The sequence below is a fragment of the Anarhichas minor genome, unplaced genomic scaffold (assembly GCF_050575085.1).
Source record: "Anarhichas minor isolate MPS153535 unplaced genomic scaffold, ASM5057508v1 ptg000004l, whole genome shotgun sequence".
NCBI lineage: Eukaryota > Metazoa > Chordata > Actinopteri > Perciformes > Anarhichadidae > Anarhichas > Anarhichas minor.
The window spans coordinates 5,015,869-5,031,578 of record NW_027466450.1 but is presented as its reverse complement, the minus strand read 5'-3'; the positions used below and the strand labels follow the sequence as shown (position 1 = coordinate 5,031,578).

Below are 15,710 nucleotides of genomic sequence, written 5' to 3'. Positions count from 1 at the left end.
TAATTAACCATAATTAAACGCTTTCTAAAGATCAATTTATCTGTTTTACAAGAGAACTAAAGGGGACCGTGAGGGATTTTACACGTTAGTAATACATCCATGGTAAAGACAGACAGGCAACTCCTCTTCCGGGTTTTCGTCCAATCACTGCACTCTACTCGGCCGGAAGTTTGGAACGAATTGTACGCGGGAAATTACTTCAGCTGGTCAACAGTGGAGGTAAGACACTATAATTTACTTCATGTCCAAGAATAAACACATATGAGTCGGTTGTGTTTGTAACGAACATGTTTGTTAGCAAACCATAACTCATGTAGAGTTACATGTTTACCTGGTTTTGTCATTTGTAAAGTTAGCCCTTCCGTATCCCAGCAAACCCGCTAAATGTATTGCTAACGGTGTTAGCTAGTTGTATCATTAGCTTCCAGTGACTTTGTGGCCAAGTACGTCGTTAAGTCCAATTATTTTCTATCGTAACTTGCCACACGGGCTCCATATAGCCCCAGCATGATGAGCTAACAGTTTGTGTTACGTTAGCTGCTAGCTAACGTCAGTCCATTGGAAACGTCAGCTACGTCAGTAGCTAACGTCAGTCCATTGGAAACCGTCAGTAGGCACGTTATCACATTTACGTGCTTTTTCCCCTCCCGAGGTCAGTGTTGGATATTAAAGATGAAGGTGGTAACGTGTGAGATCGCATGGCACAACAAGGAGCCGGTCTACAGTCTGGACTTCCAGCACGGCTCAGATGGACGCATTCATCGGCTGGCCACAGCTGGAGTGGACACTACAGTCAGAGTGAGAGGAGATGGTTTAATGAACCAACAGTGTTGTATGAAAACATGCATGTCAGACCAAAGAAATAATAGTTGACGTTCAGCTGCATAAGGTCACAGCTGATTTACAGAGCGCGTGCTTAATGACTCTTTGCCCTGATGTGGATGCAGCTGTGGCGGGTGGACAGCGGCCCCGATGGGAAGGCGGTGGTGGAGTTTCTGTCTAATCTGGCTCGACACACCAAGGCTGTCAACGTAGTGCGCTTTAGCCCCAACGGAGAGCTGCTGGCCTCAGGAGGAGACGGTATGTCACACGTAGGAGTAGTACACGTATACTAGATGAAATATGTCAGTATCTGAAATGCACTGATGATGTTAATCTCAAAACAGAACAGATATTTACAAATACAATGACCTTTAGTAATGTTTTTTATCTGGTACAGATGCAGCAATTCTGCTGTGGAAGCTCAACGACTCAAAGGAGCCTGAGCCGGCCCCCATGTTCCAGGAGGAAGAAGATGCTCAGCTGAACAAGGAGAGCTGGTCTGTGGTCAAGACTTTAAGGTACACAACTGTCAAAAGCACGGTGGGGCCCAAAACAGTTATTATTTATTCATTCTATATTATTTACAGAGAAACAATGACAGATGTACTGTCGATTTGTATTTAGGTAAAGATAGTTTTCCAACACCAGTCCTTTGATGGGCAGTGATGGTTCAAGTAACTGAAAGTATTAAATCATGGCTTAACAACGCAATTCAGTAAAGCTGCGTTGTGGCAAACACAAGTTTACGATACGTACACGTTTTGTTCAGTAAGATAATCTTCACAAATGAAAACCACTTTAACTTTTTGAACCGTGAATGCGATCGGCGGAGGTAAAATGCTAACGTTAGCCTTTAAAAGAACTACACCCCGGCTGCATGAGTGCGAGTATAAACATAAAAGAGGCTTTGAAGGCTTGATGACATTTGGTCTCATTTAGCTACTTGTTAGCAACCGCCTTACTTTAAGACACGTAAAAGCTCTTAAGCTTGTGCTAACCACAGACCTTATTTCACGCAGCTAACCAAAAGCCCATTAAACCATTTAAAATGTACTATCTGTTTGATGTGAATGTGTTGCAATACTGTGGTTACAGAAAGACATTTCTTATTGAATTTGTCTTCAGGGGACACATAGAGGACGTGTATGACGTCTGCTGGACCCGGGATGGAAACATGATGGTGTCTGGCTCTGTTGATAACACGGCTATTATGTGGGACATCAACAAAGGTTTGTTAGGACTCAGATATGTGCATTCCATTCAGTTTCATCTGTTATACTTGTATTTTAGTCATATGAATCCACAGCATACTGTAAAGTATGTAAGATAATATCTTGGTTCTTGTGTTCAGGACAGAAGCTGTGCATCCTGAATGACCACAAGAGCTACGTGCAGGGGGTGACCTGGGATCCTCTGGGGCAATACGTAGCCACTCTCAGCTGTGACAGGTAGAAAAACAGAGATTCAGACAACTTGGTCATTCCGCATGATGGATCTAATCTTCATTAAATGAATGTGTTTGCTGTTGCTTAGCTTCATACTTAAGATGTCTGTGTTTTCCTCCCCTTCAGAGTGATGCGTGTGTTCAACACTCACACCAAAAAGAAAGCCTTCTGTGTCAGTAAAATGAGCCCTGGGCCACTTGCAGAGGGAGAGGTCAGGAGAATGTTTGTATATAGTATTGAAATAATCATTTTGTGAGGTTTCTGAAAAAGTAATTCTGTTGACCAAGACATACTTGTCTTCTTTATGTGGTCTTAAGTTATGAATTTACTCTGTAATATCTTCAGAGATCTGCTGCCAAGTGAGTGAGTCATGTGACACACACACACACACACACACACTCAGTGCTGCATTTCTCTTTGTCGTTGCAGGTCAAGCCGTACAGAATGTTCCACGATGACAGCATGAGGTCGTTTTTCCGACGGCTTTCCTTCACACCTGATGGGTCTTTCTTGTTAGCCCCAGGTACATAAGCATCCTGCTCAAAGTGTGGCTTTTAGCTGCCATTTATCTGGTAACATTTGATTGTTGTAATATCCTAATTAAGGTCCATCCATCCATCCATTTTCCTCCGCTTCCAGGGTCGGGTGGCGGCTAATTAAGGTCATTTATATAAACTAATTTCCGTCTTTCGTTGTCGCCCTTTGTGACCGTAGCTGGATGTGTGGAGCTTGGAGAGAACATCATAAATACCACCTACATATTTTCCAGGAAGAGCCTCAAGAGGTAAGTTTTGTTGCTTTTATGGTTTTTCCGAGTAATTTTTGTCGGTGGTAATTCCAGTAACTGATGTTCAACTGTGTTTTAGGCCTATTGCCCACTTGCCGTGCCCGACTAAAGCTACGCTGGCTGTGCGCTGCTGCCCCGTCTACTTTGAACTGAGGACCAAGTCGGACGAAGGCAAGAACAAACACCCCATTAGTCAACAGACAACAACGATAATGAAGCCCTCCCCCCTTTTTTTAAATTGTCTACACCGTTTGTTTTACCGTTTCTCCTCTACAGACGGTTCGGTTCAGGTTCTTCCCAACGTATTCCAGCTGCCGTACCGCATGGTGTTTGCTGTGGCATCCGAGGACTCCATCTTCTTGTATGACACGCAGCAGACCATTCCGTTCGGCCTGGTGTCCAACATCCACTACCACACACTCAGCGATCTTACATGGTGAACTATTCTATCGTCTTCTTCTGTAGCGCTTTCTTGGGCTACAGATAGTCCTCATTTGTAGGAATAAATTGTGGCGGATGTCGTAGACCTAAGTGCTAATAGTTCTATTTCTCTATATATGTTAAATGATTAAATTAAGACGTCTTGAACCATCTGTTTTAGACACGTTTTTGTATCGTATCACCTTTAGGTCCCGAGACGGTTCCTTCCTGGCAGTGTCCTCCACAGACGGCTACTGCTCCTTCCTGTCCTTCTCTCCCGGGGAGTTGGGCACTCCCCTGAAGGAGCCCCCCACCCTGGAGGTCTTTGTCCCAAGCACTGGTGTGGAGAAAAGGGGCAAGAAGTCCTCAGCGGCCAGGACCTCGTCTCCTTTGACCCAAACGCCAAGCTCAGCACAGACTCCCACATCCCAAACCGGCCTCGGCAAAGATGTCCCCTCTGTCACCCCCCCAGAGGAGAAGAGGAGCACCCCGAGTGCCAAGTCTAAACCTCAGCCCCGTAGGATCACCCTGAACACCCTGGAGGGCTGGGGGAAGCCCTCCGCTGCTAAAACCACCGCTCCTCCTTCAGCACCTCAGACCCCAACGTCTGCAAGCAGCAGCGCTCCCTCTACTCCCCAACCCTGTGTCACCCCTCTCACCCCCACTACCTCCTCCACAACACAGCCACGCATCGCCCCCCTCACCCCCACCCCCTCCTCCACAACACAGCCACGCATCGCCCCCCTCACCCCCACCCCCTCCTCCACAACACAGCCACGCATCGCCCCCCTCACTCCCTCCACCCCGAAAGCCCTCAAGAGTGGTAATAGTGCTGGCTCCACCACTCCCAAGGGTGCAACCACCCCAAAGGGGCCGACCCCACGGTAATGCGAAAGTACAGCTGTGTTTAATTCTGTGAAAGTGAATTGGTTTATTATATATTAAGGGTGAACCTTTGTACATGCACAGCTATGCTGTGATTGTCGGCAGGTAGACTTCCACCATTGTGTAGTAGGACTGCAGCTCATGATTTTTACATTATTGACAAATCATTTCATAATATATTTCAGCAAACAATGAGAAATAGACATCACTATTTCTTAGGCCCCAAGATGGCTTCAAACTGCTTGTTTTGTTCAAAATATTTTATCTATGTGCGACTTCACTGCCAATCAATGAATCGTTTAAGCACGAGTGCATAGCATACTTTCTCTGTATGTATTGTTTGTTGATGTGTTTTCAATAATTGTGTCAGTATTCACCCGAGTGACGGGGATGTTTTTGTCCGTTTCCGTCGCTCACACATTTAAATACGTCTGCACACTGCCCCAAACCACTCAAGTCATTTGTGTGATTTAATTGATCACACGGGAGAATTAATGTAATTTATTTTCTGAACCAGCAATATCTTCCTAAATGTTTTCATCCACTCCGGGTATTTAAAACTGTAGATGCTGTGAAGGATGCAGGAGCGGCCTCATACGGGACTGCATATGGTTATTTATGGAAATACTTGAACTATTCAAATGTGTGTTGAATGGCGTCAGACTGAGGCACACAGAGCACACTGCGTCCACCTCCCTCCCCCGAAAGATTAAATTAACTAAGCTGATTATCTCCAGAGATGCAGTTTAAAGGAGTACTAAACGCAAGAAAGCACTGCGATATTCAGAATGTGTTTTTAAAAAAGCAGGAAAAATATAAATGGCTGTAATGGGCTTGCCATGTTTCTGTCTGCACTGGCAGTGAGAACAAAGCCTGTCTGGTACGAGGGATCCGTTGGACCCCCCACTGACTATAAAAACAGTAATCACTGACAGACAGCGTTAGACAATGGCAGGTCTGCACATGCTTTTGTGTTTGCCTTATATCTGTAGCTTGGAGTATTTGCATTTCGACTGAATCAGAGGAACAAACTGTGATTAACGGTGTAGAAGAGAACAAGTTATTGTCACATCTTGTGTGTTTTCTCATGCTTTCGTCCTTTTTCTTTACAGGAGAGTATCTCTGACTCCCATTGCATCCCGGTCTCCAGCTATTAGCTCACTCTTCCGCACTCCCTCCTCCACGGAGAAGGCCAAACATGGTTAGTGAGTGCAGCTGCTTCCTGTTGACCTTCATGTTGCAAATATCACAAAAGACACAAAATAATATGGGACTGCTCAATAATCCATCCACCTTCATAGTCTGATGTCTGTTGCGATGTATCGGTCCAACATTGTTTCTCCTGATGCTGATTCCTCAACGCAGGATATCGTCATTCATCGGGGAAGAATCGGATCAATACAGATCACACTTATATGATTTCTGCTCTTTGAATATATTTCTATAGCTTGGCAGAAAAGTAGGATCTTAAAAACTCTTAATTTAAATAATATTACCGTTTACATTTGTTTTTGACCATCGGTTTCTGATAACTCAAACCCGTTGGTTCAGAGGTCAAACTGAAACATTGGTAATTGGTCCTTAATTGCGCAGGAAAGTTGTGTTTCTATGGCAAGCACAGTAGGTCAAAGTTGAACCAGGAAGTGGGTCTGTGAACTGTAATCAGTGTTTACAGCGAGCATAAAACCTGCCTTTCACTTTTGTTTTCTCTTTGGAATAAATTTGGCTAACCTGGGGGTTCGTTAAGTTATAGTTGTGTCCTGACTTCAACATTTTCATTACCAGTGTGTTAACTAGTCAGTTGATCTGCTACATTAAAGAATATCTACATACAGTTTGTTACTTCACAGCAGAAGTCAGACAGAACCAGGCTACCATGTGCAATGCTGCCGTCACTGATCCGTTCACTTGTATTCCTGCAGAACGTCCTTCCCCTCCCTCTGATCCAGTGTGCCAGCCTCCAGAGTCCAAACGGCCGAAGACCAGTGAGCCCCCCGTGAAGACCAGTGCCACCCAGACCTAGTGTCTCATAGGAACATTGTGGCGCTGTGATATCGGCCCATACAGCAGAGGGTGACCGTTACAGAAGCAACAAAACCACTGCGGCTCCTCGTGGATGCGACGCCATCGTGCAACAGCATTGCGTGTGTGTGCGGATGCGATCTGTCGGTGAAGCTTTAACCCCACGTAATGTTGTCGTTATACAACAAACCTCATTGCAGTACGTGTCCTTGAATTAATGCTTATTTTAGTCTTTGGTATGTTTTTGTATCATACAGTAAACAGGTAATTGTACTGCATTTGATTTACATTTAGATGCTTATGTGTGGTTGCACCAGAGGAAAGGTTTTTCTCATTCTTTTTCAGAAACGTGATTGTGAAACTAAAACAGCTCGAAACCTGAAGAAGAAAAAACACAAGTGCTTCCAGGTTTAGTGCCTTGTGAGAGCTTTGAATACACAACCTGCGTCTTAATTTGCAGACTGTGGTTCAGCAACTTGAGTGTAAAGTTAAACAGTCTTTTTGTCATATTGTCCAATAAAGGATGTTTCATATAAAGTGAGTGTTTGAGTGGTTTGTAGAAAATAACTGGGATGATTCATGCTTTCTTAGCTACAAGCAGCTAACTTGTGTTATTGTCTGAGGAAAACCGTCATTAATGAGCTGTTTTTGCACTCGGCTTAAACTTGAGCCATCTTTACACAATCCTTGTGAGAACCAGGCTGATTGATGTACAGAAGAATAATACTGACTGTTGGCAAACAAATAATGCTGCAATGTTTGCTGAGTAGATGTACAGCCATGATATTAAGGCTATTTGTCTTTATGTTCAAGACTAGCCAGGATTTTTATTTCTTATTCTAAGGTTGGATGATTTTGACTGTAAACCAACAAGATCTATACTTTTTCCTTTCTGGTATTATTTTTATGTAAATGAATTATTGAGTTAACTGTTAATGTCTACATGAAGGTCTACATACTGCCTTGAAAAACTGGTGGATAAATAATGATTCTATTTCTTTATTGTCACATTTGTAAACATAACATACACCATATTCAATTCATGAAATGAAAGTCAATGTTACTCTAGATCACTTCAAACGCTGAATAAAAAATGCTGTTCAACAGTATTCAATAACCTTTTTTAAACGCCACAATGATTAAAATTCATTATTGAACATGCATTGTTTTGGTGTGGACATATAGGCGAATGGGTGATGTATTAATTTGATACAGATGTTTTAATTTTCTGTTTTATATGAAATATTGGGGACAACTCAGGGAGTTAGATTTTGTGTTGAAAGTTTTGTGAAAACTGAGCCAAATTAATTGTAAAATGAAAACTGTATTTCAATATTTGTAACTGATTTAAGATGGTAGTGACTAGAATTTAGAATCTGAGATCATTAGATGCCGTTTGTTCTTGCTTAATAACGTCAGGTCAATTTAGGAAGATAAAAACTGGACAAATTTAATTTAAAAGTACCTGCGTGTCAGAGGAGAGGGAAATACATTAATCATATATATTTATCTTGACTGTGCAGCAAGTGAAGCAAATACTAGTTTACTGGCGTGTGCGAACAACCTACCTTGCTGCAACGGGAAGAAAACTAACTTGAGTGGCAGCTCTGTCAGCCAATCACATGTCGTCTGCTAGAATCTCTTTAACGCTTCTGCTAATGGCCTTTGTGTGAAGGCGGGGAGGACTCGTCTCGGTTAGGCTGCTGATTAGCAACAAACAGAAGGTTACGAGTTTAAGAAATTGGGAAATTGGACCGCCAGCCTGTCTTTGCGGCACCGAGAGCGGCGCTAACTGTGGCGGATGTCCAACCGGAGCTTGTTGTGCCGCTTTTGAGCGGAACCCCGGTGGTGATTTCGCAACATTTCGTGGGCTTATCGCCGAGACAACCCCTCGCGTTCAGGTCGTTTCAAGTGGCGATGCTGAGCCGATAGCTGCGTCATCATGTTGCTTCCGACTCGAGTTGTCGAAAAGAAATCTCAAGTTAACGCCAGCGGTGAGGCTGCCCGCCGTCATCCCGCCGGAGGCCACTCCCGACCCCTGAGATAGATGGAAGACGAGCTGCTGGTGTGCGGCTCACGGTGAAACCCGGTCTTACGGTGTCGCTGTGAAACTGGTGACTTTACATCACTTGGCGCGATATATATATATATATATATATATACTGCGTTTATTACCTAACGTTTACAATCGGATGGACGTCCATTGATGTTGCGTCGCGTTAGAAAAAAAGCGCATTTTTTACAAAAAATATGACCAAGCGCTGAAAGTTGAACTGGATGCGTATTTTAGGGATGTTGGCCACAACTGTTTGGAGAGTGAGAAGTGATGCTCTCACTGACAGTTAGGGTGCGTTACGAAGCAGGACCCTCTAGTGAAATGCTGCTCACTCCCACCTGGTGGGGACTATCTTCGTTAGCGCCAGTGGAGAAAAACTAGCTTTTGTAAGCAATGAGAGACGTGGTGGTGCATTTGAGCTAACAGGCTAATTTGTAGTCGTCCACCGGGATATGTCAGCCTGTTAGCGGGGTGTATAGTTGCCACTTATTGTTGGGGTCGGTGGTCTGTTGTCTGCTGTCACCGTATCCACGTGGACTTTGTTTCAGGTCGGTGGTGTAAAGTTTGGCGGTGTAACATTACCGGGTGTTTGAGAGGGGGCAGGTGCGGTCCTCCTAAAGTTAAATATACATCACAATATAAAATAAAACATATAAAAAATGGCCGGCGACTGCACCCACACCAATGCCCGTTACGCGAACGCAGAGACGGTTTGTCCGTCCAAGCCGTGGTCGGACGGAGCCGGAACCGGAGCGATGGAGTCCGCCGGGAACTCTGAGGGGCGTGGACTTCCCGCACGGTGGTCGCCCAACTTCGAGACGATAGACGGGCTGTTGTACCGCAAGAAGCTGGAAAGGGGCTTCGTCAACTACCGGGAGGTTTTGGACGAGGATCGGAGACCCGAGGCCCTCTCCACCTTTCACCGGCGGAGGCTCGGCCAGCGCCACCTCTCCCTGGAGGAGACGTATAAATGCGTGGCTGAAAACTACTGGTGGGAAGGTATGGACTTCCCTTCCGGCTTTACGTCTGACATAACAGGAACACAGCATGTTGTTCCTGACTCTGAACACCAGCTTCTTATCTGTTATCTTATCTAGAAACTGTTTGTATTGTTGGGGAGTGAATGGCATTTAAAACACTAGTGATTAACTCAATCAAAGATTAAGACATGCACTCACACATAAATGACAGCTTGTCTACATTTCCTCTTGAAGCTCTCACTAGCTTGGACCCGTTAATATTTTTGTCTGTATGCTCTTCACAGGGATGTATTTCCAGATCAGAGATTTTGTCCTGGGCTGTCTAGAATGCCAGCGCACCAAGAAAACAGAGGTATGTAATACGATCCTGTATTCATTTTAATCATCAAACTTTCAGTCTTTTTCTAATTTGTCTGCATCTCACACTTCTGAGTTTACACTCTCATTCTCACTTAGTCGTGCTCTCACACTCGGATGTCTCACACATTGTATTCCTATAATGATGCCTCTCTTATCTGCCTCTCAGGAGCCGGGTGGCAGAGGATGTGTCACGAAGACGATGGAGTCGCACAGCGGCGACATGCTGAGCAAGCTGAGGAGTCAGCGGGAGGCGGGGCTGTTCTGTGACATTACACTGCGGACCAACGGGAGGTCCTACTCGGCCCACAGAGCCGTCTTGGCGGCCGTCAGCGATCACTTCCAGGAAGTTTTCACGGAAATGGACTCGAGCATGAAGGCAGACATAGATCTCACCGGTAAGATTTGAGGTCCAAACTGACAAAACACTGCTGCTTGAGTTCTCATTGTCCCCAGATGTACCCCCCCCCCCCAAAAAAAGATGCATTTGAGTGTTCTTCTTGAACTTCTCAGTCAAGCTCATCACCAGGAAGTGTTCCTCACTGTTCCTCAAGATACTACACTGTTATCAATTCATCTCCAGACTATTTGATCTGCGTTTTTCTCTGTGAAATGCCACGAAATAATGAGAATTACCCAGAGCCCGATGTGACATTCAAAGATATTAAGTTACCATCATATTAGAATAGAGAAGCTGGTACCAGGCATTATCAAAATAGTTGCAGATTCATTTTCTGTTAATTGAGTAATCTTTGCATCGCTAGTTAATGGTATGTTTAATTCTAATTATAATAATAAAGAATGTTTCTGTGATTAACATGTCCAGGTTAGTACAAACTGAATTGTTTATGGTTTCCTTTATTTAGCTTGTGCAGGGACTTTCCCATCGACTCAGTAGTTCATCTCTCATCATTCAAACAATGGTCTGTAGGAAACAGAGAGCTGCAGATGATGCATACATGCATACAATGGTCATTCAGGCAACAGCAGGCTGTATTTCTCCGCTGTATTTAATGTCCTTTTGAAACGGTTTCCGGCTTGTCGGTTCGTGACGACGTTTTAATTCGATCAAGATATTCGGAGTTGGAGGGTCCAGACCCTGAATTGGGACACAACCATCGTCTTTCCTATTACGCATGTCTTTGATGTGTGCCGTCAGACAGGAGCAGAAGTGGCCCTGATTAAAGCCGTTGTTATATTGTCTCTCCACCATCATGTTTACACTCTGCTCCCACTCTGCCTGCTGCCTCTCTGATCCTCTGTTTGCACAGTCACTTTCATCTTTCTCCCTGATTGACCACGGTGCAGCATGTATAATTTAAAGGCTCCCCCTTTTTTTTTTCCTCTCCAGGTTTTGGAGAGGACAACCTTCTGTCTCTGCTGGAGTTCTCCTACTCCTCCACTCTGTGCGTTCGCCAGCAGGACCTACCCGAAGTCATCGCCATGGCCCGCCACCTGGGCATGTGGCCCGCGGTGGAAGCCTGCTCCGCTCTCATGAAGGAGCAGGAGCAGAAACTCCATCCTCGCAAGGACTTCGCCTCAGCCTGTTGCTGCCAGCAGAGGGAAGGCAAAAGGAAAAGGCTTTTTGGATCGGAGAACCATGTGAACAACGGCTTCAGTCGAATGCTGGGTGCATCCGATGAGTCTTTAGAAGGGAGTCCGAGGCGAAACTTGCGGAGGACGCCGAAGGCCGAAGGCCACAACAGCCTCCCTCTTAGCCCCTCGCACAGGATGAAGCTCATGGACTTCAAATCTCCCTCACTCAAGAAAGCCACCACGCCTCGACACACCAACCCGCAGAATTACTCGCGCATATCGCCACCGAACACCCGTCTCCTCCGCTCCACTCCCGGGGCTGCCAAAGAGGTTCTGAGGTTGCTGCCCGTGCCGGAGAGCCCTCGGCGAAACCGAAAGGCTCACTCTATCGCCCAGCTCTCCCGCACCTCCATGTCGAGGGTTAAGAAGGTCGCGGTGCGCAGCCCCGTGAGGGTAAAGCAGGAAGTGGAGGAGGTCGGAGAGGATGAACAGGATAACGTGAGGGCACAGGAGAAGTACGAGCTGATGAATGTTCTCGGGTTGCAGAGGACCGCCCTCCTCCCCAGACCTGAAGATCTGATTGGCTGGAGACAGAAGAAACGCCTGAGGAAGCTGAAGGCGAACAACTATTCACTGACAAATCGGCGGAAACCACGCCCCACCTCCCCGGGACTACCGTACGGGGCTTTGACACTGTCCCTTCCCCTCTGTAACCCCGTTAACACCCACCTCCTCAACAAGTCAGGGAAGACCAGGCCCGTGGGTCCGGTCAGCAAAGAGCAGATGACGGCGAAGAGGCCAAAGGCCGTCCCGCGACACATCCCTCCAAGTGACAGGAGCATGCGGAGTCAAGGTGTGTTGCCAGACATGTTCCAGCCCGCATGCAGGGCTCTCTTTGGTGGGAGGAACCTCAGACGGTCGGTGAGGAAGGTCGACGGCGCCCGCCTTCCTGCCCAGCCGCCTCGGCAACGCAACACCAAGAAAGCGCTCGTGAGAAACGCGGTCAGGATCAAATCGGAGCCGACCGAATACTCCGTCTCAGGCTTCCCTCTTTCATCCAACAAATCGCCGCCTTCACACAGGACACAAGCCAAGAATCAGGTCCCCGTAGAGACGGTCAGAACGCCGCATTACAACAGCAGCCGACCGGCACCGAAGGCCAAGCTTAGGCGGGGCTCCATGGTGGAGGTGGAGAAGACGATGCGCAGAGAGGAGGGCAGGAAGATCGGGGTCATGGATAACGAACCCGACGGGCTCCAGTTTTCGGAGCGAGCACCTCCGGCGTCCCTCTACAGCCACCCTCTGTACAAAGTCATCAAAGAGGAGCCCGCGGACCCCGTGCCAGTGGGAGGACCTTTCCCCGAGCCTCCCTCGTCGGACCTGGGCAAGCGCCAGAGCAAGCCCCCCATCAAACTACTGGACTCGGGCTTTCTTTTCAGCTTCTGTCGGCCCACGGGGGGGCCGATGGCGTGCCTGAAGAAAGAGGAGGAGAGCGTGGATATCTGCCTGACGCGCTCTGTGTCACAAGTTGGGGAGAAATTTGGAGCGGAGGAGTCCCCCCACAGGGCGCTGAGAGCCAGAGGGCCGACCCCGCTGCCCACGGTGAAGAAGGAGAGAAGCGTGAGCCAAAGCAGAGCTCAGAGACCCCGGCAAAACTCCCGACACAGCACTCCTCACCTGGCCAAACCTGTCGGGTCAAAGGCCAAGCCAAAGGTAGATGAAAGGGAGGGCAGTGGTTTATTTTGGGATCATAAAGCATCCAGGGGGAAAAAAGCAGCTAAGGGGGAACGATGCAGAAAATGTCACCTTCTACCTTTTTGATTTTGCATGTATATGATGTATCTTGCATCTACAAAATGTGCTTCAATCCCTTCGTTTCTCCTGCATCACCAGCAGCAAGGTAATCTCCCTCCGAGCAGCAGGAGCTGTGTCCCGCCGGACGCTGTCCGTCGGGCGAGGCTGAAGCGGCTCCGAGGGCCTCGTAGTCAAGTCCCAAAAGCGGCCCACACCTGTGTGCAGTGCCCGGCCTCCTACAAGGACTGTGATGCTCTAATCATGCATCGCCTCAGGCACATCGAGGGCAAGCACTGGCCATGTCTGGTAAGACCTTAACCTGGAATCACACGACTCTATAAGGGGTTGAAAATCATGACCTGAAGTGCCAAAAACCTGCAGATTTTAACCCCGCCCAGCATTGTACCATTTAGAGTGAAATCCAGCTGTGTGGTGAGATTCAAGACGGGTCCGCCTCATCTGAAGTGGGTGCTCTGCTAGATGATTGGTTGTAATAAAAGTGCTGACTTTTGCAAGTCTGTGTGCGAGTACATTTACTCAAGTAATGTACTTAAGTACAATTATGAAGTACTTGACTTTAGTATTTGCCTTTTTATGCCAATTTATACTTGTTGTACTCTAATACATTTTAGAGAAATATGTTGTACTTTTTACCTCACTACTACCTGACAACTATAGTTACTTTGAAGATTATTTTTTAAGCTTGTTGGGAACTTTGGGCACACATGCCACCAATGCCACTAACCAAGGGCTTACTAGCAATAGTGTGCAAGATGGATTAATATCTGTCTGGTAAATAAGAAGCTGGAGACAGTTAGCTTAGCACAAAGCCGCCCCATGTGTAGCCTCAGTATAACATCTCCGTTCGTGTTCCTTGCCGTTAACCCGTCGTCCTCCCCTCTCAGCTCTGCAGTAAGACGTTCTTTCGACTGAGGAACGTACGGAACCACATCCGCACCCACGACCCCAAGTTGTACAAATGTCGGAGCTGCATTGCTGCCGGTTCCTGAGGGTCTGCTCCAGCAGCGAGACTGAGGTGAGTGAACAGTTGACACCTTTCGAGGCTGAGCTGCGCTTAACTCGCCTCGCTCATCTGTTGTCTTTGGTGGAGCTGTCTTAAAAGTGATTTATTTTTTTTTTTTGTCTGCTTCTTAACACTGTCTTCCAGGATGAAGGCTTTCGCTGTGTGGCACCAGCGACCCGGCTGACGCCAGAGGCACATGATCGATCAGCAGCTTGTAAATAATGCGTCTGTCACACACGAGCACAAACGGGCTGTGGAAAAGGCATAATTACTCCGATTCTAATCATTGCTGTCGCCAACGATCGCTAATGTTAATTAAATAACCAAACCGAGGCTGCTGGACCTGTTTGGGTTAAACTTGAACATTACACTCAGGGGGTGGGGAATGTCGTGCCACGGTATAATGTGATCTAACGTCACGGTTGTGTATAAAATGAAATGTAAAGTGATTGTTATAACTATTACTGCTACGTATTATTATTATTTTTATATGTATAGATGCATCTCGAGTGCACTTATGTCATAGCTTACGTTGTAAACCTAAGAAGCGGTGATGAAATTGAAGGTTTTGGAGTCGGCGGCGGGAAAACTTGAAGTGATGAAAGAGCTGGAGGGAATACTTGAAGTGGGCGGGGTCCTAGGAGTGAGACGGTCCTTTGGATGCTTCAGTGGGTCTTTGTCCTCTTGGTGTGCTAACCAGTCTGTCCCCTCCTTACGTATTTATCTCTCATCGTCTCTCGTGGTCGGGGGTTTGACTCCGGGCCGGTATGGTGACACCACTGCATGTGTATTCGCGGGCCGTTTGTGCTCCGCTGTCTTTTCTAAGGCTGCCAATTTTGAAAAAGGGAAATGTGTGTGTCGTTTTTAATGTGAATTTCTGGCTAGTAATCAACACAGCTGTGTCATTACAGATGTTTTATTGATCTCTTCCACTTTGATCCAAGAAAAAGACACTTGTCGTCTTGTTTTACTAAAAAATTCCCCTCCTACTGAATGATGGTCACATTAAGAGATATTTAAGTTTCACAAAATGATTTTAGAAATAAATGAGCTGTCTATTGCTATCTGTTAAAATAATGAATAAATTGTTGCCTTTTACATCTTGTTGTTTGGCTTTAATTACATGTTTTATTACTGTAACTGAAGGGAACAAAGGACGGTGTAGTCAGTGTGACACAATTCTTGATTTATTACATTTGTATTATTGTAACCATAGAAGCAAACTATGTAGAGATGCATATGTAGAGATTGTATTTCTATTGCCAAAAAATACTCTTAACTTGAAACAAGTAGTCTATCAACTATTAGTCTATTATGATAATTAATTGGTTTCAAGCAAAAATGCAAATCATTATGTGGTTCCAGCCTCTCAAATGGGTGCATTTGCTGCTTTTCATTGTCTTAAAATATTAAAGTAAATTTGTTTGGACAAAACAAGCCACAAGAAGGTGTCTGTTGGGCTTTAGGAAATGTTTCATCATTTAAAAAAAACAAACGATTAATTGAGAAAAGATCTAGCACATTAATAGATCATGAAAATAATTATTTCAGGAGATATTTTTTAACCTGGAGAGAAAATATT

At 45.9% G+C, this 15,710-nt stretch overlaps 2 protein-coding genes across 3 annotated transcripts; both read left to right on the top strand.

Moving 5' to 3' along the window:
• Positions 1 to 96: 96 nt before the first annotated feature.
• On the top strand, positions 97 to 6,912 carry chaf1b (chromatin assembly factor 1, subunit B). Its single transcript, XM_076107096.1, has 14 exons — positions 97 to 219; positions 653 to 798; positions 948 to 1,080; positions 1,220 to 1,340; positions 1,948 to 2,051; positions 2,174 to 2,270; positions 2,394 to 2,478; positions 2,697 to 2,790; positions 2,982 to 3,051; positions 3,134 to 3,225; positions 3,331 to 3,490; positions 3,684 to 4,358; positions 5,472 to 5,560; positions 6,282 to 6,912. The coding sequence occupies exons 2-14, from the start codon at positions 673 to 675 to the stop codon at positions 6,380 to 6,382; spliced, it is 1,947 nt and encodes a 648-aa protein (XP_075963211.1). The 5' UTR covers positions 97 to 219; positions 653 to 672; the 3' UTR covers positions 6,383 to 6,912.
• A 1,136-nt stretch (positions 6,913 to 8,048) lies between these two features.
• LOC142966976 (uncharacterized) lies at positions 8,049 to 15,226 on the top strand. Of its 2 annotated transcripts, none has more exons than XM_076107089.1 (7): positions 8,049 to 9,436; positions 9,702 to 9,769; positions 9,944 to 10,172; positions 11,126 to 13,023; positions 13,207 to 13,410; positions 14,010 to 14,140; positions 14,273 to 15,226. In XM_076107089.1, exons 1-6 carry the CDS (start codon positions 9,097 to 9,099, stop codon positions 14,112 to 14,114), a joined length of 2,844 nt encoding a protein of 947 aa, XP_075963204.1. In that variant the 5' UTR covers positions 8,049 to 9,096; the 3' UTR covers positions 14,115 to 14,140; positions 14,273 to 15,226. The 2 variants fall into 2 exon arrangements, with proteins under 2 accessions (XP_075963204.1, XP_075963203.1); XM_076107088.1 differs by having other exon boundaries at positions 13,204 to 13,410.
• Positions 15,227 to 15,710: the final 484 nt, after the last annotated feature.

Coding starts and splice junctions, on each gene's coding strand:
- chaf1b (XM_076107096.1), top strand. CDS start 673: ATGAAGGTGGTAACGTGTGAGATCGCATGGCACAACAAGGAGCCGGTC. Junction 2,479..2,696: donor GGCCACTTGCAGAGGGAGAG/GTCAGGAGAATG, acceptor TTGTCGTTGCAG/GTCAAGCCGTACAGAATGTT. Junction 3,226..3,330: donor GAGGACCAAGTCGGACGAAG/GCAAGAACAAAC, acceptor TCTCCTCTACAG/ACGGTTCGGTTCAGGTTCTT.
- LOC142966976 (XM_076107088.1), top strand. CDS start 9,097: ATGGCCGGCGACTGCACCCACACCAATGCCCGTTACGCGAACGCAGAG. Junction 9,770..9,943: donor AGCGCACCAAGAAAACAGAG/GTATGTAATACG, acceptor TCTGCCTCTCAG/GAGCCGGGTGGCAGAGGATG. Junction 13,024..13,203: donor GGTCAAAGGCCAAGCCAAAG/GTAGATGAAAGG, acceptor CTGCATCACCAG/CAGCAAGGTAATCTCCCTCC.